The following is a 26,294-nucleotide window of genomic DNA, read 5'->3' as shown; positions in this document are numbered from 1 at the left end:
TGGAATTCTCACATTACTATTTTTTAGAAAAGGAACCAACCCAGTTTAATGGGGTATCGTTCTGTTTATTCAGCCAATAACACAGTTTCCACGGGGCTCACTGAAGACTCAGAGAGGGATTTGCTCCCTTCCCTTATCACAGGGACCAAAATAAGTTCAGACATTCTCTGCTATGGGCACTGTGCAATCAACCAGACAATTCTCAGCTCACTTTCCAGGAGCTGCAAATGTGGGAAGACGTTTCCGATGCTTGGATAATTCATTGATGTTCTCCATCCATGAGCACTATGGTGGGAGAGAAAGAGGTTAGAGTCACAGAGCTTAGTCTGCCAAACAAAGTGCCAAGCTAACACTGCGAGAACAACCCATTTGTACAAACCAATGTGAACACCTCCAGTACCCACACAGACTCAAACCCCTGGGACAGCAGAGCAAGGAATGAGAACCACACCCACCAAGGCATTGCAAGCCTGGGGCTTTCCTAAACAAAGCAGGCTATTTGGATAGCTGACCTGCAGTTTGTCACAGAGTTGGGGGAGACAAGGCCCTGCACCCCCGGCTTCCTGCGATTCACCAGGACTCTCAGCCAGCCAGTAACACAGAAGGTTTATTTAGACGACAGGAACACAGTCCAAGACGAGTCTTGCAGGTACAGACAACAGAACCCCTCAGTCAGGTCCATCTTGGGGGGCCAGGGGAGGCCAGGAGGTCTGTCTTGGTTCCCCTCCATTTTCCCAGCCAGCTCCAAACTGAAACTCTCCAGCCCCTCCTCTGCCTTCATCCCTTTCCCGGGCCAGGAGGTCACCTGATCTCTTTGTTCTCCAACACCTCCAGTTGGCACCTTTGCAGAGGAGGGGCTCAGGCCACCAGTTGCCAGGAGATAGAGTGTCGGCCATTCTCTGTACAGACAGCATCACAGGGGCCCTCTTGGGCTCTGCAACAATCACACACCCTGATCCCCCCACCCAGATACCTAAGAACTGCATAGGGGAAACTGAGGTACCCACACAGTATTCAGAGAAAGCATTAAGAACATTCCCATTTCATCTCACAGTTTTCCTTCTGTATTTTATACCACATTAGAGTTGAACCCCTGCCCTCTCCAGAGTCAATGACTGTGTCTCTTTCTCCCCCTTTTACAAACACAGACAGAGCTGAGGCAAGAAATGTCTGCTTTGGTCTGTGGTCTTTATTTCCATTCATCATTAGGGTTAGGTGAAGTCCCAACACACAGTCTCTTACTCTCCCTCATCTGCAGCTAGTCCAAACCCACCCCACAGAAGGATAATTTGGGATATAACTTTCAAGATGTGCAAAATGTGGGTTTAGGCTCCTAGTCAGAGTCACTATGGAATGCAGGGTGCTGGAATGACCCAGTCAGAGAAGAAAACCAGCTGTCTCTCTCACAGTGGATGGGTTCTTTGTGAGTGAGATGTTTGCCCAGTCCCAGTGGAATCTCCCTTTGCTTACAGAGTCAAGTTTGGGGTAACTGAAATTGAGTAACTTGCTGTGTAACATTTGCATCTCTGAAGAATCCTACCAACTAATTCCAGAGTCCCCTCGCTGCCAAGGCAGGATCAATGACTTAGTTTAACAAACGGGCAAACTCTGGGGCAGAGAAAATGAGTGATTTACCCAGGGTCACACAGCAAGTAGTGGCAGAGCCATGAGAGGGTCAGGGGGGCAGCAGGACAGATAATTCCATCCCTGCACTTGCTGGCATTGTGCCCCTGCCCAGCACACCTGTGAAGAACCTGCTCTCCTGAGGTTCCTGTTAGGAAATTAAACTGCATGTGGTATTTAGCGGCCCAAAGCTGATTGGAGGAGGTGGGGTTTGCACAGGCTACCCTCAGCTGGGGAAAGGGAGGGGAGGCAGCAGGAGGCTCCTCACCAGGCTCTTGTTGACGCTGAGGGTGCAGGCTATTTGGATAGCTGACCTGCAGTTTGTCACAGAGTTGGGGGAGACAAGGCCCTGCACCCCCGGCTTCCTGCGATTCACCAGGACTCTCAGCCAGCCAGTAACACAGAAGGTTTATTAGACGCCAGGAACACAGTCCAAGACGAGTCTTGCAGGTACAGACAACAGAACCCCTCAGTCAGGTCCATCTTGGGGGGGCCAGGGGAGGCCAGGAGGTCTGTCTCGGTTCCCCTCCATTTTCCCAGCCAGCTCCAAACTGAAACTCTCCAGCCCCTCCTCTGCCTTCATCCCTTTCCCGGGCCAGGAGGTCACCTGATCTCTTTGTTCTCCAACACCTCCAGTTGGCACCTTTGCAGAGGAGGGGCTCAGGCCACCAGTTGCCAGGAGATAGAGTGTCGGCCATTCTCTGTACAGACAGCATCACAGGGGCCCTCTTGGGCTCTGCAACAATCACACACCCTGATCCCCCCACCCAGATACCTAAGAACTGCATAGGGGAAACTGAGGTACCCACACAGTATTCAGAGAAAGCATTAAGAACATTCCCATTTCATCTCACAGTTTTCCTTCTGTATTTTATACCACATTAGAGTTGAACCCCTGCCCTCTCCAGAGTCAATGACTGTGTCTCTTTCTCCCCCTTTTACAAACACAGACAGAGCTGAGGCAAGAAATGTCTGCTTTGGTCTGTGGTCTTTATTTCCATTCATCATTAGGGTTAGGTGAAGTCCCAACACACAGTCTCTTACTCTCCCTCATCTGCAGCTAGTCCAAACCCACCCCACAGAAGGATAATTTGGGATATAACTTTCAAGATGTGCAAAATGTGGGTTTAGGCTCCTAGTCAGAGTCACTATGGAATGCAGGGTGCTGGAATGACCCAGTCAGAGAAGAAAACCAGCTGTCTCTCTCACAGTGGATGGGTTCTTTGTGAGTGAGATGTTTGCCCAGTCCCAGTGGAATCTCCCTTTGCTTACAGAGTCAAGTTTGGGGTAACTGAAATTGAGTAACTTGCTGTGTAACATTTGCATCTCTAAAGAATCCTACCAACTAATTCCAGAGTCCCCTCGCTGCCAAGGCAGGATCAATGACTTAGTTTAACAAACGGGCAAACTCTGGGGCAGAGAAAATGAGTGATTTACCCAGGGTCACACAGCAAGTAGTGGCAGAGCCATGAGAGGGTCAGGGGGGCAGCAGGACAGATAATTCCATCCCTGCACTTGCTGGCATTGTGCCCCTGCCCAGCACACCTGTGAAGAACCTGCTCTCCTGAGGTTCCTGTTAGGAAATTAAACTGCATGTGGTATTTAGCGGCCCAAAGCTGATCGGAGGAGGTGGGGTTTGCACAGGCTACCCTCAGCCGGGGAAAGGGAGGGGAGGCAGCAGGAAGCTCCTCACCAGGCTCTTGTTGACGCTGAGGAGGGTGGCCTGGTACTGGGTCAGTGCCTGCAGGTTCTGGGCCAGTCTTCCCAGCTCCTGGGACAGCTCAGCCACGGCCTCTTCAAAGCCTGCAAAACAGGTCAGAATTGCTGGGGAGCAAAAGGGGAACCCCTCCACCTCCCTCAGCCTCCTTCACCACCCTCCAGCCCCTCCCAGCGTGTGGGGCTCACACCCCACCCACCCTGTGCAGGGAGCACACCCCCTCAACCCCCTTCACTGTGTGGGGAGACACCCCTGTCAGTGCCCTCCAGCCCCTCCCAGCGTGTGAGGCACACATCACACCCCTCCCCCTCCGTGCGGGGGGGGGCACATCACACCCCTCCCCCTCCGTGCGGGGGGGGGCACATCACACCCCTCCCCCTCCGTGCGGGGGGGGGGCGGCACATCACACCCCTCCCCCTCCGTGCGGGGGGGGGCACATCACACCCTATGCCCGGCACTAACACCAGTGCAAACGTCATGATTTGAGACCGGCTTCTCACAAGCGCTTTGCACGGACCGGGGCGACGGGACACCAGAGACTCCCCCTCCCATCACCTCTCAGCCCCGCCTGGGGGGCCCCGGGCTCCATCCCCCACCCCGCGCTCTGCAGCTGGACAAGCGAAGGACCCGGCAACTCCGCCCTTCCCCTCCAAATACTCCATGGGGAACACCCCCGACCAACCGCTTCCTGCCCTGGGAATCACCCCCACGGGCCAACCGCGTCCTGCCCTGGGAATCACCCCCCCCCCCACAGGCCAACCATGTCCTGCCCTGGGAACCCCCACACACACACACACATGGGCCAACCGCGTCCTGCCCTGGGACCAGCCCCCACGGGCCAACCGCTTCCTGCCCCAGGAAGCCCTCCCACATGGGCCAACCGTGTCCTGCCCTGGGAACACCCCACGGGCCAACCGCTTCCTGCCCTGGGACCCACCCCACAGGCCAACCGCTTCCTGCGTTTCAAGATTTTTTTCTGTTGTAAAGTGGGGTGGCAGCCTGCAAAAGGCGAAGAAATAGGGTCTGAAACACTGGGGTCTAAATGAGTTGTTACCACTCGAGAGAGATCTTGGAGTCACTGTGGATAGTTCTTCGAAAACATCCACTCAGTGTGCAGCGGCCTCAAAAAGCAACAGAATGCTCGGAACCATTAGGGAAGGGATAGAAAACAAGACACCAACTATCATAATGGCACAATACAAATCCCTGGTACCCAACACCTTGCACTCTGCCTGCAGTTCTGGTCGCCCCTTCTCACAACAGAGATATTAGAATTGGAAAAGGTGCAGAGAAGGGCAACAAAAATGATCAGGGGGATGGAACAGCTTCCATAGGAGCAGAGATTAAATCTGGGACTGGTCAGGCTGGAAAGAGCCGACTCGGGGGATATGACAGAGGGCTGTAAATCACCACTGGTGTGGGGAACGCAAAGAGGGAAGCGTTATCTACCCCCTCACATAACACAAGAACCGGGGGCCACCCAATGAAATGAACAGGGAGCAGGTTTAAAACACACCTAAGGAAGTTCTTCACACAACGCACCCCTGGAACTCATTGCCAGGGGATGTTGTTCAGGCCAAAAGTACAACTGGGTTCGGAAAACACTGGACAGGTGAGCAGGGACCTAACCCCATGCCCCGGGTGTCCGTAGCCTCTGATTGCCAGATGCTGGGACTGGAGACAGCAGGGGACGGATCACTGGATACTTGCCCTGTTCTGTTCATTCCCTCTGAAGCCTCCGGCATCGGCCACTACTGGAAGACAAGACACTGGGCTAGATGGACTCTTGGGCTGACCCAGTGTCGCCATTCGTATGTTCGTGGCCAAAGGGATGCCGGGGCGGGGGGCGCAGGGCTCAGCCAAGCTTTCCGCTCCCCAGAATTGCAATCGGTGCCTTCACTGGGGTGTTTCCAGGACACGCGACAGAAAGGGGCTGGTTTAACAGAAGGAAGCTGAGATTCCCCCTGCGGGGGCTGGGCGCCTCCCTCCCCGCTGCAGTCTCCGGGCTCCCGCCAGGGGGCAGCACTGGCCTTGCCGAGCGCCCGGATCGCCGCTGGCTGGGCCGAGCCGAGCCGAGCCGCCGCCGCCGCCTGCCCGCGCTCCGGAGGATGGAGCCGCGGCTCCCCCAGCCCAGCTGACGTCTCCCCGCCTGGGCGTGTGCAACAGGCTCGCTCTGCCCCGCCGGCACCGGCCCTGGGGCGGCCATGGGGGAGCAGCGGCCGGCGGCCCCGGCATCCTGCGGCTGAGCCGGCTGCGGGGCAGGGAGGGGAGCGGAGCGGCGCGCCCCCTCCGCGGGGTCCCCGGCAGCATCCCCAGCCGCGCCCCCGGCGGAGCCCAGAGCTGCGGCCGCCTCCGCCCGCGGTGAGCATGTGCCCAGGGGGGCCGGGCCGGGCGCCCGGGCAAGGGCGTTTGAAGGGAACCTGAGCAGGGCGCTTCCCCGGCAGGATGGAGGCGGCGCCGGGCTCGGAGCCCCGGGACAGGGCGCAGGGCGCCGACCCGCGGGACGAGCCCCTGGCGCTGGACGGGGAGGCCCCCGGGCGCCCCGAGGGTAGCGCGGGCTCTGGGCCAGGCCAGCCGCCCCGCGCAGTGACCCCGGGGGAGGCGCCCGCCTCGCAGCCCGGGGCCGGCAAGGCGGAGGCGGCGGAGCAGATCCTGTCGGACGCCGAGGACCCCGCCGCGCTGGCCGGCACCTTCGTGCAGCGCCAGCTCGGGGCCATGCTGCAGCCCGCGGTCAACAAGTTCTCGCTGCGCATGTTTGGCAGCCACAAGGCGGTGGAGCTGGAGCAGCAGCGGGTGAAATCGGCCGGGTCCTGGATCATCCACCCCTACAGCGACTTCAGGTGAGAGGGGCCCTGGCACCCCCCGAGGGACCCGCCTGCTCGCCGGCCGGCCACCCCCTGCCCCCATCCTCCCTGGCCAGCCACCCCTGCCACCCAGCCGGGCCCTCCCCCTCCCCATGCGCCCCTACAGCGAGCTCAGGTGAGAGGGGCCCTGGCACCCCCCGAGGGACCCGCCTGCTCGCCGGCTGGCCACCCCCTGCCCCCATCCTCCCTAGCCAGCCACCCCTGCCACCCAGCCGGGCCCTCCCCCTCCCCATGCGCCCCTACAGCGAGTTCAGGTGAGAGGGGGCCCCGAACCTGCTAAGGACCCGCCTGCTCGCTGGCAACCCCGCCCCATCCTCCCTAGCCAGCCACCCCCTCCCCCCATAAGAACGGCCCTACTGGGTCAGACCAAAGTCCATCTAGCCCAGTGTCCTGTCTTCCGACAGTGGCCAGTACCAGGTGCCCCAGAGGGAGTGAACAGAACAGGGAATCATCATCCTCCAGCTTCTGATATTCTCCCTGGCCAGCCACCCTCTGCCACCCAGCCGGGCCCTACCCTCTTCCCATCCACCCCTACAGCAACTTCAGGTGAGAGGGGGCCCGGCACCTGCTAAGGACCCGCCTGTTAGCTGCCCAGCCCCTGCCTCTGTCTTCCCTAGCTGGCCACTCCCCACCCGCAGTCACCCAGTCTCCCCTTCCCCTGTCTCTGTCCACGCCCAGCCTAACCACCCATTCCTGTCCACCCAGCCAGGCCCTACCCCTGTGCCCCTTCCCATCCACCCCTTCCGTGACTTCAGGTGAGAGGGGCCCTTCTCCTGACCCCACTTTCCAGCCAAGCCCCCGTCCTCCAGCTGATACACAGGGCGGTCAGGTTGCATGTATCCCTGCCCACCCCCATGCAAGGCTGTCTGCTCAGCCGTCCCCCCCACGTCCCCCCTCCTGTGGGCCTGGGGCTGGCGCTGTCCTGGGTACTGAGCGTGAGGCCGCAGGCTAAGCCTGGCCTGGGCCCTGCTCAGCCCCGGGGATGGGTCCCGGTGGCTCAGGTCTCAGTGGAGTGAGGGTGCTGCATTCTGTCCTCCCTGGCCCCCATGGCCCATACCCTCTGCTGCTCCAACGGCTGCTCCCTCGGGCTGTGAGCATCTATCTTCTATTGGTGCTGGTGCTCTGAGGCCTGCAGCCCCAGCCCCATTTTGCGGGGGAGGTGAGGTGGGGCTGGCCTAGGTGCTGGGGTCCTCTCACCAGGCTAGGGGCACCTGAGCCCTACAGCACTGGTAGGAGGCCAGGGGGTGACATCCCAGGGATGGCCGGGCAGTGAGCTGCGGGGGTGGCCTCCACTCCCCAGGAACCCTGGAGGGGCCTTTCCTCAGCAGCTTGTGCTGTTCCTGCAAGCCAGGCACCAGGGACTGGGGGAGTCAGGTCCCTCCTCCCCCAATCAGTCAGGGAGATCAGTCTTGTCACCAGGGCCCCTCTACCTCCAAGTGGGAGCAGGGCAGCAGCTGGGAGCTGTAGGGGAGTCGGGGACTAAGAACCGACAGGATACAAATCCAGTGCCGTTCACTTTGCTGTGGAGGAAGTTTCTATTCCCAAGTCCTCACTGTCATCAGCCTTCCCTGCACCCAGACTCCCCAGCATCGCTGGGCCACTGGGATTTACCCCAAGGAGGCCCCACTTAGAGTGGTCCCCCTATTCTTCTTGGGGACCCCTTTCAAGCAGGCCCGGTGTGACTCTGGGAGGCCAGCTGATCACCAGAATCAGAAACTCCCCTGCTGCCCAAAATTCACCCCCTGCCCCTTTTCTTTGGAAGGCTCCTGTCCCTGACTTTCCAGGGAAGGGGCTCTGCCCAGCATGTGGTTAGTCCTCCCCTCTTGCCACTACTCTCCAGTAAGGCAGAGGCTAAAAGTAACATGCAGAGAGGCCAGGGTACTGACCAGGATGTGCTTCTGCTGCCCAGCAATCGCTCTGCTTGAGCATTTTCCAACCAACCCTATAGAATCCCAGGCAAATTCCTCTGGCAGCAGGACATGGGGTATCCCACGCTCAGCCCTTGGGAGTGACTCAGACCCTCCTGCCCCTGCAGTCCTAAGTGTCCCAGCAATCTCTCCCCCACAGCTCACTCCTGCATCTGGCAGTGCTTCGTGTATGGACAGGGGAGAGCTTCTAGGTAGCTGGGCCGAACCGACCCCGGGCACCGGGGCACTCCCAACAGAGGAAGACAGATCCTTCTGTCTGCCTCTGAGTAGCCCTTCTTTCTTGCCAGTGGACTAGGAGCTGTTTTTAGTTTGTGAAAGTACTGAGGAGTCGCACCACATCCAAGGAGATTAACTCCTGTCCCAGCTCTCGCAGAAGGGGCGCTTGCAGAGCCCTCCCTCAGCAGGAATGGCTCTGGCTGTGCAGGCTGGTGGGGGAGTTGCACTGGGAAGGGCAGTGTGACCATTTAGCGCAGGGTGTGTGGCAAGAAGGCAGGCCTTGTGCTGGCAGGTCCAGGCACACTCCGTCCCTGAGATCTCTCCAGGGTGTTACTGGGATGTCTACGTGGTGGGAAGGAATTGGATGTCACAGGGATGTTGAGTCACATCGGATGGGCTTTCTTTATGGGGGTTGAAACTGCAAGACGATAATTTCTAGTGGAAAATGATGCCATGGTCACTGTGGCCCAGCAGGAGGCTAGCACCTGAAACTGAAAGTAGCCTGCTCACATGTAGGTGTAACCAGGGGTCCCCCTGCAGAGAGGCCCTGATTCGCAGGAATGCTGAGAATCCTTTACACTGCTCCAGCAGAGTGCGAAGGGCTGTGAAGCAGCCATGTGTCACAGCTGCACCCCCTGTAAGGGCCTCAGCGTGAGAAGGCACCACGGTTACAAGCTGCCGCTCCTGTGAAGTCATGGTCCCTGCAGCTCTGCCTGGTGAAGGTGACAGGGTGACATGTGGGGGGGCTGGTAGGTAGCTGTCCAGGCTGGATTACGCCGATGTTGTTTATTATCCGCATTATGGTAGCAACTGAGACCAATCAAGATCAGGGCCTTGCTGTGCTGGGCGCTGCCCGGCATAGAATAAAAGACAGGCTTCGCCCTAAAGAGCTTACAAAGTAAATCTGAGACAAGAGGCGCCAGGTGGGTTTGGGCAGTCAGCAGGAGGGGAAGGACAAGGTTAGCTGGGCGAGCTTGTGCATGGCATTTGTCAGGGGCCAATGAGCTGGGGCAGATGACATTAACCCCTCCATAGCCAGAGTCCTTCTGGGCTGGCACTCCTAGCAAAGTACTAGTCAGTAGGAGAGCTCTTGACTGCAGCTGGAGAGTCCCCAGAGTCCTGGCTTGGAAAGGATTAACCCAGCATACAGTGTGGCCCCCAGAGAGGCATTAGTGACCAGCTGCTAATCCTCAGCTTCTGACTGTTGGTTTCTGCTGTTATGGAAATTTGGGGTCTCACCATTGTTAGCTCCCCAAAGCCCATCTCTCCCTGCAGAGGCCTTTTTCGGTGCCCACCTTAGGAGGCTGGGCTGTCAGTGAACTGAGTTGGTTTTTGCACCTGCCTCTGTGCAGCCCAGACACGGGCAGCTCTCTGTCTCTGTCTTTAACTTGTTACTTGAAACTATTCTTGGCTATAGGACCAGAGACACCTCGCGCCCATACAGACACGGGTGACTAGGGCTGGGTGCAGTTCTGCTGGGTCACAGGGAAAGCCGGAGTGTGAGCTGGCCAGGTTACCGCAGAGAGATGGGGAAAGGAGCCACATGGGCCTGGGAGGAAGGAGCAAAACTGCCCTTGATTTCTTCCTGTGAATGATTGTGGACTCCTCCATTACTCAGTGTCTGTCATGGGGGTCCGGGGCTGTGTGGCGGAGGAGGGAAGGGGGATGTGTGTATCTGTGACTGGGGGAATGAGAACATCCATGGCCCCACTTGAGTGTGTTTAGAGAGAGAATTTTAGGGTGTAATCCAACACCAAAGAGTCTATTATGGGGGTTCTTCCCCATTCCTTTGAAGCAGCTGGCCGCTGTCAGAGAGAGGAGTGGGGTGGATGGGCCATCTGGCGGTGTCTCTGGGGGATTAATCTCTCTCCCCCCACTTCCCTCCTGGTGTCTGTCTCACGGAGGAGCGAGTTTTGGTTCTTTTCTTTCCCCCGTTCTGAACGTGGCGGTGACGTAGGACACGTTGCCCCACAGAGAAATCCCCTCGGTGCCTGAGAGGCAGCCGTTGTGTGGGGTGAAATCACACAGCCAGCTACTCTCGGGCATTCAGGTGGGGGAGCCAGAGCATGTCAGGGCAGAGGAAGAAGAGAGACATGCAAGGGGCACTGGCGAAGGGCTCTGCCAGCGGAGGAGTGACGCTCTCTCACTGTGTTCGCCCCTGGGTTCTGCACCGTCCCCGAGGCTGGGGTGTTGACGGACCCTTCTAGAACCAGCAGTGTTCTCAGCACATTCCCCGTCTTGCAGTGGGGACTCCACCCCAGCGCACGGTCCAAGAGCCGAGTAAGAGCAATAGTGGGAGGACGCTCACACCACTGGAGACCAGCCCAGTAGGGGCAGGATGTGGCTGGAGGGAGCTAGAGTCCCAGCCACATTGACAGGGACTCCCTGCGAGACGGTTTCTGTCACAGACTCCCCAACTTTCCGGGGAAGAAACAGCTTTGGGGAGGCATGCGAGTGGCAGCAGCCAGGAACTGAACTGAATAAACTAGCAGCAGGGTTCGAAGCCGCGCACTCAGGGGCAGGGCTCTGCCTGCCTGGGGCTGAGGGTTTAGAGCCCGTCCCCCTCCTCTCATGCCACTGGCTGCTGCTTGTTCCTCATCAATAAAAGACTTGCTCGAACCAAAGTTACCTTGAGATCCTCTCAGAGCCTTTGCCTGGATCCCAGCAATATTCCAAGCCTGGCTCTGGAACGGCAAGTGCGGCACTTCTGCCTGGTTGGTTGGAGCTGTGGTGGCACCTAAAGACCATAACCGAGATCATGGTCCCATTGTGCCAGCGCTGCCCAGTGGGAGACTGTCCCTGCCCAGAGCCCCTGCAGTCTGAATGGACCCGACACACACCGGCTGGAAAGAGAAACAGAGGCCCTGACCAAAGCCACCCTGCAGATCAGTGGCAGAGCTGGGGTCTCCTGCGGCCCAGCACGGTACCCAGAAGTCTCTTCTCCTCTGCTGATGCTGGCCTTTCCCCATAGTGGCTCAGAGCTCCACCTGAGAGATTCACTGGAAGAGGCAGCATCTTCTTATACCTGGTTTTAAATATTTTTCCTAAGGGCTGAAGCCAAGGCCCTGGGGAAGGTCAGGGCAGGAACCGGGTAAGCCAGGCCGGCCCCCTGTGGAGGTCACAGCCTGCAAAGCCTGATGCATCCATCTGCCTGCAGAGGCCTGGATTCTAGTCTCTTCCCCAAGAGCTTGGCTTTGCAGAGTGAATTCATCTGGCACCGGCGCCACATTTCCAAGGTGAGTTAGTGGGGCTGTAGCACATGGTGGGAGGCGAGCCCAGCAGGGGAAAAACCAGGCTGAGAATTGCAGGAACCTCCCCTCTCCAAAATCCAGCGCACAGCCCAAGATGGCCAGGCATAAAATTGGTGCTGTGGGAGATACAGGGGCTCCCCTCTGCCCAATGCAGAACACGCCCATCTGTGACCCTGATCCGCCTGCCTGGCAGGTGCCCGCAGTGCCAGGAGTGAAGGTTTGCAAGGGGATGCTGGGAGGTGTGATCTCTTTACTCCATGCTGTTGGGTAAAGCAGCACCAGGGAGGGTCTCCGTACCCTGCCTCCTTATTCACGGGAGGGAGCTCCTCTCCCTGGGCTGGCAGCAGTCAGCCTGGCACCCTCCCCAGGGGGAAGAGTTGGTTTCCACGGTGGGGTCTCCATAAGGCCCCCACTCTCCATAGCCCAGGCATCATCCTTGAACCCAAGCTCTCCCTCTCCTCCTCCTCCTCCACTGTGAGAACTGGCCATCACCATCTTGGCAACATTTCCCGAAGCCTTGCCTCCCCTCTCCTGGACTCCCTCCCGGGCCTTCAGCCCGTCTCACCGGGACTATTGCAACTCTCCTCTGCCAGGCTTGCCAAGCCCCAGTCAGCAGCAGGGGCACAGTGAGGTTACCCACTCCGCCCTCTCCCTTCTGGCTGTTTTCAGAGCCTAGCCCAGGCCTAGGGAACGGATCTGGCCCACCTGTTCCTCGTTAACAGCTGCACCAAGGACAGCCAGGCTCTATGCAGACCTGCTGTTTGGTGAAGAGAGGGAGGCAGGAGATGGGAGAGGACGCTGGGGCAGAGGCTGTGATGAGCAGGTGGAAGGGTTTGGGCCCGGAGGGCCACATGGCTGCTGTAAGCGGATGGAAAAGGCCTGGGAGCTCTGTGGAGATAAAGAGCAGGGCAAGATGCCAGGTGGAGAGGGAGGCCAGCCCCCATGGTGGGGGTGGTGGAGGATACATACTTCTTGTGGAATTACTGAATGAAAGGGAAACTGAGGCAGGGTGCTACAGAGCCACCCCAGGCCACCAGCTGCACTTGGCAGGCAGCCAGTGCTGTTACAGAGCCCCTCAGGTGCTGGGTCTCTGTTCTCTTCTCACCAAGCTTTGGCTGTCTTCTGCCTTCATGCATCTCCCCACTGTCAGGGCAAGAACTTTCCCCTCCACAGCTCGTACTACCAGGCCCAGCCACCCTATCCTTTGCTGCCTCAGCAGCTCTCCGGTTCCTATCATAGGCAGCTGGAGCCTCCTCTCTCTCCTTCCCTGCCACTGTGCTAATTCCTTTCCCCTTGGGATCTCAGGCTGGGTGCAGACTCAGCCCCTCCGTGCTCTCGTACCACGGCTCTCTGGTTGTTTGGGGGCACAAAGGTTGGGAGTAGAGCTGTCTGGCTGGGCGTGTTGTGTTGCCCCTGCAGACGGCTGGCGAGCTGCAGCTTGGAATGACAGGCTGCTCTCAGCCCTCCGAGGTGGAGAGACAAATGGGGTGATGCGTGCATGTGTATGTGTGCACGTGTGCTTCCTGGCCATGTATCTGTTTGGGGCATGTGCAGCGGGAGGAGGGTGTGTGTCCGTGTCCACGCGTGTGCATCCTGGCCGTGTATCTGTTTGGGGCACGTGCACGCAATCTCCAGAGGGTTTATAGAGTCCAAGGCCAGAAGGGACCCTGCTGATCAGCAAGTCTGACATCCTGTGTCACGCAGGCCACGGGACTTCCCTGAATTGGTTCCTGTTGGATCTACAGCTCATCTTTTTGATTTAAGTATTTCTGATGATGGAGAATCCCCCCCAGCTCTGGGTAAATTGCCCCAATGATTAATTACGCTCACTCTTAAACATTTGCACTTCATTTCCAGTCTGAATCTGTCTCATTTCAACTTCCAGATGTTGGCTCGTGTTAGATTTTTGTCTGCTCGACTGAAGAGCCCGTGATCGAATGTCTTGTTCCCCAGGAAGGTACTTACAGACACTGAGCAAATCATCCCTTAAACTTCTCTCTAAACAGATGGAGCTCTGTCGCTGTAAGGCAGGTTTTCCAGCCCTTTCACCATTCTCATGGCTCTTCTCTGAACCCTCCAGTTTAAACTGATCCAATTTCTCACCCAGGTTTAGCTACTAGAAGGAGGTTTTCATTCTCTCCCTCCCTTTCTCCTTCCCTGGCTCCATTCCCCATCTCCTTTCCTCCTTTCTCGTTCCCCTGCTTTGTGCCCGCTCTCCATTCCTCCTGCAGGTTTTACTGGGACCTCATCATGCTGCTGCTGATGGTGGGAAACCTCATCATCCTGCCCGTAGGCATCACCTTTTTCAAGGATGAGAACACGCCACCTTGGATTGTCTTCAACGTGCTGTCAGACACCTTCTTCCTGGCCGACCTAGTGTTGAACTTCCGCACGGGCATCGTGGTGGAGGACAACACGGAGATCATCCTGGATCCACACACCATCAAGATGAAGTACCTGAAGAGCTGGTTCCTGGTCGATTTCATCTCCTCCATCCCCGTGGATTACATCTTCCTCATCGTCGACCTGGAGACTCAGGTGGACTCTGACGTCTACAAGACGGCGCGGGCCCTGCGCATCGTGCGCTTCACCAAGATCCTCAGCTTGCTGCGCCTGCTGCGCCTGTCCCGCCTCATCCGCTACATTCACCAATGGGAGGAGGTGGGAGAAGAGTGGATCATTTGGGGGGATCCCTGCCTGGAGGGATCAAGGGGGGGTTCAAAACCCCTGGCTAGGGGGAGGGGCATCTTGGGGACCTGTGGCTGGGAGGCTTAAGGAGCTTTTGTGGGGAGTTAGGGGGCATTTGGGGGCTCCCTGTCCTCCCGTGCGGGTAGCTGGAGAAGAGAGCTGGCTTTTCACAGTCTTTCTCCCGGCTTGTGCTCTTGCTCAGATTTTCCACATGACCTACGACTTGGCCAGTGCCGTGGTGCGGATCGTTAACCTCATTGGCATGATGCTGCTGTTGTGCCACTGGGACGGCTGCCTGCAGTTCCTGGTGCCCATGCTGCAAGATTTTCCTGAGGACTGCTGGGTCTCCATCAATCACATGGTGGTGAGTGCCCCGCCCGGCTCTTCTGCACTGGAGCCTGAGATCCCCAGGTTCTTTGTGTCTCCCTGGGGTGGGGCCGTTGGGCTCCAGCCTGTCCCTTCCTTGCGGTATCTGCTCTCCTCAGCATCTGTCATCCCCTTCTGATCTAAGAGAGCCCCAAGATGGAGCGGTGCCCATCATGGGACATAAGGAGCAAAGCCTTTATTGTACAAGACAATTGTTTAAAACCATCCCCCATCCCAGACTGCCGCCACAGAGCTGTGTTCCTGTGGGCTCCCGGAGGAACTGTGCCCAGGAGCAGGCTGGCTGGGGATCAAGGGGGGGAATCCTTGGCCAGGGCCATGGGCTCCATGCAGAGTCCCAGTCTCCACTGTGGCGGTGACACATGCACGGTGTCATTCTCTGTTAACAATGAATGTGCTGGAAGGCAGATCCCCTCCCACCCTGCTCAGCGGCCAAGGGCTGCATGGGGTCGGTGAGGGCAGAATTTGACCTCCCTGGCCCTGCAGGGCTAACAGGAGAACTGCCTTTGGGGGGTTGATCTCCTGAGTGAGAGAATGAGGCTGTTTGCAGAGCCGGGCTGCAGTCTGTGTAATGGGGATCGTGGCATGTGTATGGGGTATGGGAGGCTTAGTGTTTATAAAGGGACAGGCAGGTGATAAACCTTATGCTGATGGCTCCAGCCTGGGAGACCTCATGGACCAGACTGTCATGCATGTTCCAGGCCGGGAGTGTCCCCTGGCACACACGCCGCTAGACACATACTCTTACACACACACAGGTGCACGCTAATTACACATGCACACGTGCTGTCCAGCTGGGGGCTGATGGAGATCCCGGAGTCTGATTGCAGCCCTGCAGGCTACAGTCAGACAGGGGAATCTCTCAATCTGGGTGTGTCCCTGCTGCAGCACCTCTGCCACTAATTAAATCCCACACGCAAGGGAAATCCCTCGCACCAGCTGCCAAGAGACAGCAGGCAGGAGGGGTTCCTGCTGCCTCCCTGGGAGCTGGGCTGGGGGCAAAGCCTCTGGTCCTTAGATCAGCCCAGAAGCCGCTGCCCCCTGGGGAACGGGGCCCTGCCCTGGGGTGTGCGGCCACAGACGTGCTCCCCTGCTGGCTGGGAGCTCACATTTCTCCCACCCTGGGGTGGGAGATCCAGAGAGGCTGTGTATTCAAAGAAATCCCTGGCTCCAGTGGCAGGAGCTAGCCCGGCTACAGCCTGCTCAGGTGCCCTCCTGTCTGCAGAACGACTCCTGGGGGAAGCAGTACTCCCATGCCTTGTTTAAGGCCATGAGCCACATGCTCTGCATCGGGTACGGCCAGCAAGCTCCGGAGGGGATGACCGACGTCTGGCTCACCATGCTCAGCATGATTGTGGGTGCCACCTGCTACGCCATGTTCATTGGCCACGCCACTGCCCTCATCCAGTCGCTGGACTCCTCTCGCCGGCAGTACCAGGAGAAGGTGAGTGCCCCTGCAGGGCTTGGGGGCGTCAAGCAGGCCCCAAAGCTCAGGCAGGGTGGTAAGGGGCAGGCCTTGAGGCAAGCAGGGGAGGTGTGTGGCGGGGAGCTAGGGCCTGGGTATGAGCTGGGAATGAACAGATCCTTGTGTCACTAAACACTGCCCGACCTGTGCCACTCCTTGCCAGCTTCTCCCCTGGTTCTATCCCCGCATTGGCACAGCTGGCCCAGGGCTGCCTGGCACCATGCTGCACTCTTCACTCTTGCCCTGCCCTCCACGTATGGAGCCCCTGCCCTTCCCATTTGGGTGTGTCCAGCCCTGGAATGAGAGTTTCTGTCTGTCCCTCCAGTACAAGCAGGTGGAGCAGTACATGTCGTTCCACAAGCTACCCGGGGACACGCGCCAGCGGATCCATGAGTACTATGAGCACCGCTACCAGGGCAAGATGTTTGATGAGGAGAACATCCTGGGGGAGCTGAGTGAGCCTCTCAAAGAGGTAGGGAGTTCTGGAGCCAGGGCCAGCCCCACTGCCCCCTCTGGGTGGGTGAGTGCTGGGGCCAGTCCCGCCGCCCCCTCGGGGGTGATCGCTGGCGGGTTGCTGCTCTCGGAAGGGTAAAGTGACCCTCTGCTGCCCTCCTCCCAGGAAATCATCAACTTTAACTGTCGGAACCTGGTGGCCAACATGCCGCTGTTCGCCAGTGCCGACCCCAGCTTTGTGACAGCCACGCTGACCAAGCTGCGCTTCGAGGTCTTCCAGCCTGGGGACTTCATCATCCGCGAGGGCACCGTGGGCAGGAAGATGTACTTCATCCAGCACGGCGTGGTCAGCATCCTCACCAAGGGCAACAAGGAGACCAAGCTGTCCGACGGCTCCTACTTCGGGGGTGAGGCTGCTCCCCAGATGGGAGGGTGTGTCTGGGGCTCAAGGGTCCGGGATGGAGATGTGATGGGATCCCCGGGGTGCAGCCTGGGAGCGTGGGACCGCTGTGCCCCCTTAGCTCTCCAGCCCGGGCTGTCTCTCACAATGCCTGGCTAGTGGCCAGCTGCAACCCCTCCAGGCACTGTGATCACTCAGCACAGCCACATGTGGAGCCCCCCCCACTCAGCTAGATCGCAGGAATGCTCCCAGAGCCACTCCTTATTCAGACAGGGAAAGGCCCCAGCCGAATCCCCCCAGCTCCCAGCACTGTGCCTCAGGAGTATACCATCCTGCACTGCTCAAGATGAGCAATGCGGATTCATTAATTGGTTCACCACTTCATCAATGGAAAGTGGATAGACACCAGCCTTTGCAAACCTGAGCACATTTGCTACACGCTTCGGGCAAACTCACTGGTAAAGATAAACAGTTAAACAAATGTATTGACTACAAAAGATAGTTTAAGTGGTATTAAGTGATAGGCAAAAAGTCAGAGTTAGTTACCAAAAGAGAAGAAAATCTAAGCACGCAGCCTAAACTCTGAACCCTATTGGACGGGGCAACATTGAGATTAAGCAGTTTTTTTCACCCCACTAGATATTGCAGTTCATAGTACACAGATTTCACCCTTGAAATCTGGGCCAGTGTCCTCTGTTGGAGTCTCAAGTCTTCAGTTTCCTTGTTGCTTGCAGCACAGGTGGGGGCAGGAGAAAGGCCAAGCAGGGGCCCCCTGTGTTCTGTTTTATACCCTTAGTCCCATGTAGAACATAAATCCAGGGATGTCTGGTGGGCATTGCTGAGTCCCCAGGCAAGGTTGAGCAATTCCCCTGGTGTGGCTTCATGCAGGTGAGTCATTGCATTGTAGCTCCCTTGCTGGACAGTAGCAGGGCAGGGGGCGAGGGATAGCTCAGTGGTTTGAGCATTGGCCTGCTAAACCCAGGGTTGTGAGTTCAATCCTTGAGGGAGCCACTTAGGGATCTGGGGCAAAAATCAGTACTTGGTCCTGCTAGTGAAGGCAGGGGGCTGGATTCAATTACCTGTCAAGGTCCCTTCCAGTTCTAGGAGATAGGTATATCTCCAATTATTATTATTATTATAGCTGCTGATGGGTTGTTTGACACCCCGCCTGGGTGTTGGTTACTTTCCTGCTGTTAACTCTGGGGGCGGGGGGCTAATATCTGGCTGATTCCCCCAACTTACAGCACGTTTTAGTGACAACCATACAACACAATTCCCATAACTTCACATGCATCAATGATACACATCTATGGACCGAGAAATGACTTTCAGTAGATCATAACTTTTCCCCTGATACCTCACCCAGCCTGTTTTATATGTAAGTTCACAGTCATATGTAAATGAGGAAGATGGGGGTTACAGGACACCCCCCCAAGGTACAGAATATCACAGGAGAATCCTAGCCCCAGCTGTTGTACTCCTGTGCCCACCGCCTCATGGCCCTAACTTAGGCTCCACCCACCCACCTGGGTTTACTAAGGTGCCCCTCACCCTACAGTCTAAGGCTTCTTTGAGTTAAAATACTTAGTAATCTGCTGCTCATGCTGAGGAGGGGGTCTTGTCCAATGATTTGAACTGGAGGGGCTGGGAGCCAGGACTCCTGGGTTCTCTCTCCAGCTCTGGGAGGGAGAAGGAGCGGTGTCTAGGGTTAGAGAAAGGTGTGGCCATGCCAGACAGGACTCCTGGGTTCTGTTCCCGACTCTGTAAGTGGCTGTTGCGTTGCCTGGGATTGGTCCCTTCCCAACTTTGTACTTCAATTTTGTTCAGCACAGAAGCTCCTGTAACATAAGAGGCACTAGTCAAGGTAACTGTCTCCCCTTCTCTGGCTGGGGGGTCAGTGCCAGCAAGGAGGTGGCCACAGCCATGATGCCAAGCTCTGTGTCCCCACAGAGATCTGCTTGTTGACGCGGGGGAGGCGGACAGCCAGTGTGCGTGCCGACACCTATTGCCGCCTCTACTCGCTCTCGGTGGATAACTTCAACGAGGTGCTGGAGGAGCACCCCATGATGCGTAGGGCCTTCGAGACCGTGGCCATGGACCGCCTGGACCGCATCGGTGAGGGAGCGCCCACCCCAGGTGCATGCCAGCCACCCCCGCGAATCTCCTTGCTCCCAGGCAGCTGCTGCACTGGCACATACCCCCCTGCTCCCCAACCTGCTTCCCCTGTCCTTGGGCCTTTAACGTCAGGGGCATTTCTTTCCCTGCCTCCTTCGGGGTTGGGCTGAGGAGCCTGCTCTGGGATTCCCTCCCTCTCCCCAGTACGGGGTAAGGGGATCTGCTATATGGCATCGCTTTTGTTCACAAGGAGGGTCTGTAAGTTACCCCTCCCAAGCTCAGCCTCCCACTGCCTCCCCCTTGCACTCCTCACTGGTGAGGGCCGACCTGACTAGCTGCTGGCCCTGGGGGCAGATGGGACCCCAAGGGTGCCAGGCCTATACCCTTCCTACACAGCCGTCGATAGACACTCAGCCAAGAAAACTGCTAGTGTCAGCATAACCCCATGGTAGGAGCAGGGGGCCAGGACTCCTGGGTTCTATCCCCCTGCTCCTCACCCTCCCTGTCTGTAAGACGGTGGAGATGCTCATATCTGCCTGCTACTCCCATGGTGTTCCGGCCCTGGGCACAGTCAGGAGGTGTTGGTGACCCTGTCTTTTCTCTCTGCCCCTCAGGTAAGAAGAACTCCATCCTCCTGCGCAAGCGAGCAGAGCATAGCTCGGGGGCCATGAACAATGAGATGATCCAGCAGATCGTCAAGCACGACCGGGACATGGCCCACAACATCCAAGACCTGCAGCAAATGGCAGCGGGCCGGGAGTTGAGTGGCAAGCCAGTGATCTGGGAGCCCCTGGTGCATGCACCACTGCAAACGGCAGCTGCCACCACCAACGTGGCCATTGCCTTGACTCACCAGCAGAGTCTGCAGGCCCACATCTTCCTGCCACCCTCCTCCATCTCCAGCCCACTCTCGCCTGAGGCCACCCTGCTCACCAGGCAAGTGCGCAGGTCCCAGCCCAGCCTGGGGGGCTCCCGGCCCTCCTCAGTGAGCTCCCAGTCCGGTGTACAGTCCCACCTGCAGACGCCTGCAGCCAACTCCCCTTCATCCCCCATGGTCCAGTCCCAGTCGCCTCTGGAAAGTGGGGGGCAGAAAGCTGGGCACGTGGGACTGCCACAGCCAAGGCTGGTGCAGAAGGGAGAGCCCCTGGCAATAGCAAAGCAGCCCCTGACGGGCTCCCAACCCCAGCTCTCCAAGTCTCGAGGCACCTCAGTTTCCACATCACTTCTCCAGCAGCCAGCAGGGGCTCCGTCCCATAGCTCTGAGCAGACGCTCCCAGCAGGGAGAACTCTCCACTACAGCCTGTCCCGAGCCACCGGCTCCCACATCTCTCTGCTGATGCAGCCGCAGCAGCTGGTGAAGCACAGGAGCATCCAGGGCCTACCCATCGGGAGGCTCACCCAGGACGTCCGGCTCCTGTCGGCATCTCAGCCATCCCTGCCCAATGAAGTCGCCCAGCAAGTGGACAGGAGCTCCTCCCATCAGGGCAGAAAGTCAGCGGGGAACCTGGCTCACAGGTCATCTCCCTCGGTAGCTGGTCTCCTCACCAAGCCACCCCCTGGGGTTCCAGGCCAGCCAGCACACCCGCAGCAGATGCCTTCAGGATCTTTGGTCCAATCCAGCCGGCCCATGAGCGGAGCATCCACCCCGCAGTCTCCCGTCTCCACGCCCAGGCATGCGGCAGGCCCCTCCCGCAAGGGTTCCGTGGCATTCAGTCCTGAGGTGGAAAGTGGGAAGCCCAAACTCCCGTCCAACATATGAGAGCCCAGGGCTGTGTCCAAGCGTGAGGGAGAGAGGCGTGGGCTCTCCGGAGAGCTGTGCTCCTGGGGCTGTTTGACATGGGGCTGGGACAGGGAGAAAGGGGGACAGCCTCCCCCAAGGCCCCCACCTCGGGCTGAGGCCGAGTCTGAGTGGGCAAGGAGAGGAGATGGCCAGGGGTGACCACCTACCACAGACACCGACTCTGCCAGAGTCATGTGCCTGGCTGCAGGGCAGGCTCTGCCCAGGGGTCGCTCTGGGATTCCCCTGACTCCACTGAGGACAGGAAGCCACTAAAAGGCTGCCCCCATCTGCACCCCACAGCAAGGGGGCAGCAGGGCCGTGGGCTGGGCTGACTCCATCAGTGCTCTGCCTCTCTCTGGGAACACCAACCTTGCAAGGGGACCCTGCCCCTACTCTGTCCTCTCACTCCACCCGCTCCCAAGGGGCCCAGCCCCTGCCCAGCAGGGCATCGGCCCCGCCGTGGTGAGCAGCGTCAGGAAGGCACTCAGCGGATCCTCCCACTCATGTTAGGAAATTCTCCCAGCCCCCCACCTCGCCCATCCGTCAGCTGCGTCCCCACAATGGCCTGCTTGAAACCTTTGCCCTGTGCGGGAGGCAGGGGTAGGGGGATAGGGCCAGAGCCCCATGGTGAGACCTTTCCCCTCACCCACAGCAGGGGACAGAGTGGGGTGGATGGACCCCATGGAGAGGCCTTTGCACTGGGGGAGGGCAGAGCGGGAGGGAGGTGGGGGGCTGCAAGGTTGCCGAGAGACTGGAATCCCCCTCACTCCAGCTCCCAAGCCTCTGAACCCAGAGCAGGACGCCTGGGGCCCCATGGCGCTGGCTACCATGGCCAACCCAGCAAGCCAAGATGAATCCGTCCAGCACCCCATGGTCCCAGGCAGCTCCGAGTCCCCAGGACTCCAGGTGTCTCCCCTCTCTCCCCCTCATCCCCAGCTGGTCTAGTCTGAGAGGTCACACAGATCCTCATGCGCTTGGCCTCTGCCCCCAGAGGCCTGGCAAGTCACTGCCACTTGTGAGCACGTCTCAGCCGCCCCGTCTCTCCCATAGGTGACTTTAAATGTGTGCAGCAGGAGCCCATGTGAGTGCCTCTAGCCTAGAGAACCCAGTTCCGTGGGGAAGGGAGGCATGGGGAGCAGGCATGTCTCATCCCCCACTGCTCCAAGCACCTGGTCTTTATAGTCAGGTGGTCCCTGTAGAAAGTGGGAGATCTGGACCCAGCAGAAGGGGGCTGTGGGCCAGGGCTGTCCTGGCTGTAACTGTCTGGGCTGGATTTGAGCTGGTGGGTTCCCTCCATCTCACAGCTCCTGGCCTGCCCTGGGGTCCAGGAGGCTGCCTCTGAGGACATAGGCCCGGTGCTGGCTTCCCTGAGGGGCTTGTTCTTGGTATCCGTGGCTGGTCAGGAGAAGATTAATCAACTCCCCTGGTTGCAAGGAGCCAGGCCTGGAAATGCAAAAGCTGAATAGAAACATCCCGAGGTCCCCCAGGGCCTGTGCTGGGTGGCCATAGGTGATGTGCGTTCCTATGAGACAGGCTCTGATGGATGTTCTGGGAGCCTTGGGGCAGCCAGACCCAGAGACCTGACTGAAGGGCTTCCTTGGCTGGGTCTTGTCCCCTACACTGTATTGAGGCAGGGAGCACAGGCTAAGGGCAGGGGCTGCAGTTCAGGGCTCTCAGCATCATCCTGAGATGTGCATTTCTCACTAGGCATGTTCTTGGCAGACCAGACGGTTTCCTGCTCCCCTCTTGTGAGAAGGGACTTGCAAAGAGTTTTGCTACCTCTGCTCTCGACTGCTAGCTCCTGCACCCCAGGAGGGTCTTTGAGAGCTGGGCCAGGGGGTTTCTCTCCTCTTACCTCGCAGGCTGGTGCCCATTGCCTGGGGTTAGTCTGAGTGAGCAGCATTGTCCCAGGGAGTTGGGTGTCAGGAAGGGTTGGTCCCCACCCCCTGTCCATGATCAAGTCTTGCTAAAGACCCAGCCCCAGTTTCTTGAAGTCAATCCAAGATGCTCTTCGTCAGCATTAAAGTGACTCCAGGGAGATTGCAGAGGAGATGCTCACGTCCCCCCACCCCATGCTTGTCAATCACGCCCCAATCACTGCCTGGATCTCAGCTCGAAGCTTCCTGCACTTGTAGCCTCCCCAGGGGGAGGATTCTGCGACCCTGTACAGAAGGGTTGGGATTTCCGGGGAGTCTCGGGCTCAGCCCGAGCTGCCCCTCTCCAGGAACCAGTAGTTAGCAATGTGTGTGCGAGTCGTGGCTCTGCTAAGCAGCTGAATTCTGCTTACGGTGTTGCTTTTGGGTCCAAACGTGTTACTGATTTGAGTTAGAGTAGTGCCCCCCCCCAACTCCGCTGTGCTGTATAGCTTCTTTCCACTACCAGTCAGGAAAATCGTATCTTGTAGTCCCTGCTCTGGGAGCACTGACAGTGCCAGCAATATGGAGCTCAGCCCTGTAGGTACCTGTGCTAGAGGCGATAGGCCCAGCTGTGGCTAGGCACAGTGTTGGGCTAGGGGTTCTTTTCGTACAATACTTCTTAAAGGTAAGTTGTTCAGTTCTTCTCTTCATTCGTATTTTGGGATGTTGGGACCAGAGTCTTCACTGCAGGACAAGGAGGGGGAGCTCAGCCCTTGGCAGAGTTCAGTCCAGTGGGAATCACTGATGCCTGTATTGGAGGGAGTATTCAGCACTGCCTTCTCATGGACTTGTGTCCTTTCCCTCTGTCCCTGCCTCCCCCCATTCCACTTGGCCCCGTGTGTCTGTCCCAGCAGCTCCTCTGGAAGGGGCCTGCAGTCAGGTCGCTTAGATTCAAACATTCCAGGATCCTCTTGTTTACACTACGTAATGTAGAGACATTTGTAGCAATTGTGGTAGGATTCCATTGAGAGGAAGAGTGCCAAGGTGTGGGCTGGCCCAGGTGGCAACCGCAGAGCCGTGGCCCTCCTTCCACAGCATCTGGAACCTTTCTGGTCTTTCCAGAGAGGAAACCAGACTCTGTGTGGCTGTGTCGCCCTGCAGCTCTTCCCCTGCAGGTTCCCCGTCATTGCTAACCCCGGGCAGCCCTGCTGCTGAGAGTGCCAGTGTTCACGGTGCTCTGGGTAAGCCCCAGCACAGTACCACTGTGCTGCCCGGCCTTGTTCTAAGCAGGGTTACAGACATGGCAGCCGTGTCTGTTTGTGTCACCCCAAGGAGTGGGGGGGGGCACTAGATGCAGCAGGACATAGCTCCTGCCCTAGAGAGAGGCTGTCACTCCTACCCATATTAGCAACAGGGGGAATCAGGGCTGGGGAGAGGCCACAGTAGAAGCACCCTGTGTGTGTGTGTGTGTGTGTGTGTGTACGCGAGTCTAGTCACCAAAGACCGTGATCCTTCACTCTTGCACTCACAGCAGTCGATGTACAGAGCTTGTAGTTTTCATATTGCAGAGACTTTAAAAGCGTTTTTTAATTTTTGGTCGTTGTACATAACAGATTTAAATAATAAAGAGCGACTCCAAGCTGGCAGCTAACTGCACCTCTGTCAATAAAGCAGCTGCGGCCCAATGAAATGCTGCCCACCCCATCACCTACTGCTGGGGTTAGAGAAGCCCCTAGCCCCTGCTCTCCAGCAGTCACAGCTCTAGTTGTCCTCCTGCCAGTGGCTTCTTTGGTCGTGGTGCCTGTTAGTGACACCGAGCCAGAGAGAAGGCAGCCCCTTGTGCCCTTTGCTCAGATGATGCTGGGCAGGCACCTTGGTGCTGGCAGTTCAGGGTCTGCCTTGCTCTCTGGGACAGCTAAGGGTAATTCTCAAGGCCCTTCAGCCCTGATGAAATTGTAATGGGGCCTGGGCTCGTCCAGAGACTGCAATGAAACAGGACAATGCTGCTTCCCTAGACCAATGGCCCATGCAAATCCAAATCTAGCTAGTGGGAGGGGATGGCACATGGGCCTAGGGGAAAAACTGTATCCCCCAAGCCCTCATTGGAGCCAGGAAGCTGTGCAGCAGAGGGCAGGCAAAGCCAAAAAGAGAGGCCGAGAGAGCTGGGGGCAGAGGCTGGGCGCTCCCTGGGATTTCATTGAGGGCCTGATGGGCCAGCACAGTTCTAGACAGGAGGCACTGCAGAGAAGGCTTTCACTGCACAGAGAGGAGGTGGCCAATGTTAGCTGAGCAGAGGGAGCTGGGGGAGGGGGTGGCTTGACTGGGCCAAGTCTGTGGTGGAGTTTAAAAGCAAGGCTAGCGTATGGAGTCTGCAGTTTGCCCTTGGCCCCCACTTCCATCTCAGGAGCCAAGAGGAGGGTGTGGCTGCATTGTACCGCCACCTCCACTCCCCAACAGGCAGCAAAGCCTGGCTGCACGGCAGCAGCAGGGACCCCCCCCCCGCTTTATTTTGGGATTAGTGTTTAATCTTTAGAGTTTTTCTTCCATTTATTAACTCAGGGGCGGGGTGGGAGGTGGATTGTGCCTGATTGCAGCTTGGACTTTAGGCATTAAGTCGATTAAATCAAGGTCACACAGGCCACAATGGACTGGTGCTGGGGATCCAAGCGCCCCTGTAGCCAATGAACATTTCTACAGGGAGCAGAACCCTCTGTGGTGTGTGCTGCACCCAGATGAAACCATCCCCTCAGAGCAGGCCCAAAGCAAGTCCCCCCCGGCCGTGCCCTGGGGCCTAGCTCTGACACCATCCACAGGCAGCAGCTGCAGCCTTACAATAGCTCGCTAGCCAGGCCAAGATGGGGCAAAGCAGAGGGCATGACCCCAAAGCAGTGCCCAGTGCTGCAAGCTTCCCTGCAGCAGTGCCCTGGCAGTCCCCGGTTAGGCCCCCAACACAGTGAGCTGGCCCCTGGCCATACCCATCTGGGATGCCCAGTACTGCCCCTGAGGCGCAGCAGTGTCTGTGTACCCCTGGAGGGGGGGTAAGGGGGGCTGCCCAGCAGGTGCCCATGTCTGTCTGTCCGGCCCCAGGACATTTGCTCACTGGAGGCACTAGCAGCAGCCTCTCATGCAGAAATTAGGCTCCATGACACAGGAGGAGCTCAGCCCTGATTAGCAGGTTTCTTGTTAATTTGATTATTTCAGATTATGCTGACTCTGGGCCTTAGGCTCCCTGCGTCCCAGGGTCCCGTTTGGGAACACCAGGTGCGGCGGTGCAGCCTACCAGCTGTTTGGCTGGACGATGGTCAGCGGTGCTGACAGCCACCAGGGAGAGGACCCCCTCACTGGGGCTGGGAATCCCTCTGGAGTAAAGTGCATGTGAGGCCCTGGCTCTCATGGGCATGAAGCTCAGCCACACACCTTACACCAGGGCCCTTCTGCTCCCTCGCCCATGCGCCCAAGGAAAGGGGGTGGTGCAGGGGACATCTGCTGGGAGCCCTGGGGCTGGGCCATTGTATAGAAATTGGAACAGGTTCTACCTAACCTGGCCCCTGGGG

At 58.1% G+C, this 26,294-nt stretch overlaps 1 protein-coding gene across 5 annotated transcripts; it reads left to right on the top strand.

Annotated features, from left to right (window-relative positions):
* Positions 1-5,386: 5,386 nt before the first annotated feature.
* On the top strand, positions 5,387-24,805 carry HCN3 (hyperpolarization activated cyclic nucleotide gated potassium channel 3). 5 transcript variants are annotated; one of them, XM_039512605.1, is made up of 9 exons: positions 6,057-6,180; positions 11,398-11,584; positions 13,831-14,260; positions 14,490-14,651; positions 15,897-16,115; positions 16,462-16,608; positions 16,756-16,996; positions 18,940-19,125; positions 19,719-24,805. In XM_039512605.1, the coding sequence occupies exons 3-9, from the start codon at positions 13,850-13,852 to the stop codon at positions 20,861-20,863; spliced, it is 2,511 nt and encodes an 836-aa protein (XP_039368539.1). In that variant the 5' UTR covers positions 6,057-6,180; positions 11,398-11,584; positions 13,831-13,849; the 3' UTR covers positions 20,864-24,805. The 5 variants fall into 5 exon arrangements, with proteins under 5 accessions (XP_039368535.1, XP_039368536.1, XP_039368539.1 ...); XM_039512603.1 differs by lacking the exon at positions 11,398-11,584 and adding an exon at positions 13,485-13,556 and having other exon boundaries at positions 6,065-6,180; XM_039512601.1 differs by lacking the exon at positions 11,398-11,584 and having other exon boundaries at positions 5,387-6,180.
* The last annotated feature ends 1,489 nt before the right edge of the window (positions 24,806-26,294 follow it).

The sequence above is a fragment of the Mauremys reevesii genome, linkage group 24 (genome assembly GCF_016161935.1).
Source record: "Mauremys reevesii isolate NIE-2019 linkage group 24, ASM1616193v1, whole genome shotgun sequence".
In the NCBI taxonomy this organism is placed as follows: domain Eukaryota; kingdom Metazoa; phylum Chordata; order Testudines; family Geoemydidae; genus Mauremys; species Mauremys reevesii.
The sequence above is the reverse complement of the archived record's forward strand: the minus strand, read 5'-3'. Positions and strand labels throughout refer to the sequence as shown.

Excerpts from the sequence above, each read along its gene's own strand:
- HCN3 (XM_039512601.1), top strand. The coding sequence starts at position 5,786 with ATGGAGGCGGCGCCGGGCTCGGAGCCCCGGGACAGGGCGCAGGGCGCC. Across the intron at positions 14,652-15,896 it reads TCTCCATCAATCACATGGTG|AACGACTCCTGGGGGAAGCA; the intron begins GTGAGTGCCCCG and ends TCCTGTCTGCAG. Across the intron at positions 16,116-16,461 it reads GCCGGCAGTACCAGGAGAAG|TACAAGCAGGTGGAGCAGTA; the intron begins GTGAGTGCCCCT and ends CTGTCCCTCCAG.